Source organism: Chaetura pelagica, unplaced genomic scaffold, assembly GCF_000747805.2.
Source record: "Chaetura pelagica isolate M959 unplaced genomic scaffold, ChaPel_1.0 scaffold79, whole genome shotgun sequence".
Taxonomy (NCBI): Eukaryota; Metazoa; Chordata; class Aves; order Apodiformes; family Apodidae; genus Chaetura; species Chaetura pelagica.
The window spans coordinates 3,015,844-3,018,041 of record NW_009969339.1 but is presented as its reverse complement, the minus strand read 5'-3'; the positions used below and the strand labels follow the sequence as shown (position 1 = coordinate 3,018,041).

Sequence of the window (2,198 nt, the reverse complement as noted above, 5' to 3'; positions counted from 1 at the left end):
AGTATCCTTTCTTTACCTTTCCAGTCCAATTAAGGCTTTTTTTTTTCTTAGGAGGATTTGACTCTAATGCATTCCATTTCTTCCTTACCCATCTGTAACTCTGATTTTCAAACTCATGGGTTGCCTTTCTTTCTTGGGCCCATTTCTGGCAGTTTTCTGGCATTTCTGGCATTTTGAATTGCAGAAACTGAACTGTTCTGTAAAGTTGACAGGTCTCTCATTAGCACTCTGCAATACTGCAAAAGATACTAGGATCCACATATGTTGCATCTTCTTTGGTTGAAATAGCATTGACCTCAATTCAAAAATACTTGTGTGGAATATCCTATCTGAAAATGTGTATGTAGTTCCATGCACTACTACCCTCTGAAGAAATTTGCTAACTTCACTGTCAGTCAGTAAGTCTTAAACCTCTTGTTTTATTGCTTGAGAAGTGTCTGCAGTTATGTGAAGCTCTGCAGAATGGGGAAGCAGTCTGTGCTTTAAGTTTGCTACTGGCTTTTGAGACCATTTTGCAATTATTTGGCTGTAGTGGGGATTCTACCACTCGTATTTTCTTAAGACACAATTCAGTTAACATAGCTGCTTTTTATTAAGTGGAGAAAAACAGTAACTATCCTCTGACCAGCAGGTGATCTTTACATTGCTCAAGCTTATTTGTGATGTAGAAAGAATTCTGGGACTGATAAATAATTTCACTAGGCTTTCTTCTCAGAGTTTCCAGATTTTTTTCAGCTTTCAAATTTAAGTTTTTTTCCAGTAGTACATACATTGTTTATGTAAATTCCCAGTGATTGTTGTCTTCAGTTTGTACATACTTGCATGTCATTCCTCAGCGGCTTTGAGCTTGTGATGCTCTGCCATCTTTAGAGTGTTGTCATAATAAAGACCTTTCCAGTTATTTCCTTTTCAAGGTCTTAAAGTTTAGTAATCAAATTAATTAACTAAAAAAAATCTTCCAGAAGACTTCCAAGAGAAGTCAAACATGAAAGATGGAGTTTTTAGAATGCGGTGGATTTAGGTGTGTGGAAGAAGCAATGTAAGCCTAAACCCAAGCTCTGGGTAATAACTCCAGAACATCGTGCAAGATGTGCTTTGGATATGCTTAGTTAAAATTATCTTTATTTTCAAATTCCCCATTTCCTAGTTACTTATCTTGATTTTAAAAGCAGATCTGCTCTAGGCAAGCTTTACAGTACATTCCACCCTTAGGTATTAGTGACTCCATTTGCATCCCAATGTACACTGTGATTTAATTGTCTTTATTGAGCAGGGACTTTCTCCTCTGAAGCCCATGCCAGGTAGAACACATTTTGTTACCTCTCAGTCTTTACTCCTTGTCCCTCACTTTTAACTTTTCATCAGTACTGCCTTTTAACAACATAATCACTTCCAAAATATTTGCAAAGCTTTTCAAATAGTGTTTTTATTTTCCATATCACCCATGGCACTATGTCTGGTTTTGACACAGATGTTTTCCTTCTAACTGATATTATATAACGGACCTTGTAAAACACTAAAACTACATGTCTGTTTTCTTGGATACCTGAATCTGTCTTGCTCTTCCTTCCTCCCCCTCCCCAGTGGATTTCTAGATCTCTGAGATTGGTATTTTGATTCTGAGGACTATCATTACATGAGAAGACATTCTTTAAGGCATTTTGGGTTTTACTGTATAAACTGATGTTTTGTTGTCTTACAACAAAGCTCCCTCAGGTTGTTGTTACTGGAGACTTTTTCTCCATGGTGGAAGTTCATACCCTCATTTCTTTCTCTTTCATTTATTTTCATGTGGAAACACTTAAACCCAAAAGAAAATGGTTGTGTTTGGTTTTTTTAAAATAAAAAATGAAAGCCCTGTAATGATTCCATATTTTGAGGTCCTACTGGCTTATATTTTCCCGAACAGAATATAAGTGAAGATACTTCTATATGAAATAAATTCTTAGTTAAGGTGTTTCTTCACAAGGCTGCTATAATTTGTACTTTTTTCTTTTAAGAGATACAACGCATTTGGAGATTGAGCCTTTCACGCTTCTTGGTGTCTGTGCTGGGCTGATTCCATACCCTCACCACAACCAGTCCCCAAGAAACACTTACCAGTGTGCCATGGGGAAACAGGCAATGGGTAAGACTTCTTTTATTCCCTTTTAGTGTGTTACATAGTTTTTGAAGCTGTGTAGCAGAAGTGGCAAAAC

At 36.8% G+C, this 2,198-nt stretch overlaps 1 protein-coding gene across 1 annotated transcript in view; it reads left to right on the top strand.

Annotated features, from left to right (window-relative positions):
* POLR3B (polymerase (RNA) III (DNA directed) polypeptide B) overlaps positions 1–2,198 on the top strand; it is a 75,114-nt gene that overhangs the window by 38,640 nt on the left and 34,276 nt on the right. The window contains exon 18 of the mRNA XM_010005788.1: positions 2,001–2,128. Within this exon, the coding sequence (XP_010004090.1) occupies positions 2,001–2,128 (128 nt within the window). The remainder of the gene's footprint in view (positions 1–2,000; positions 2,129–2,198) is intronic.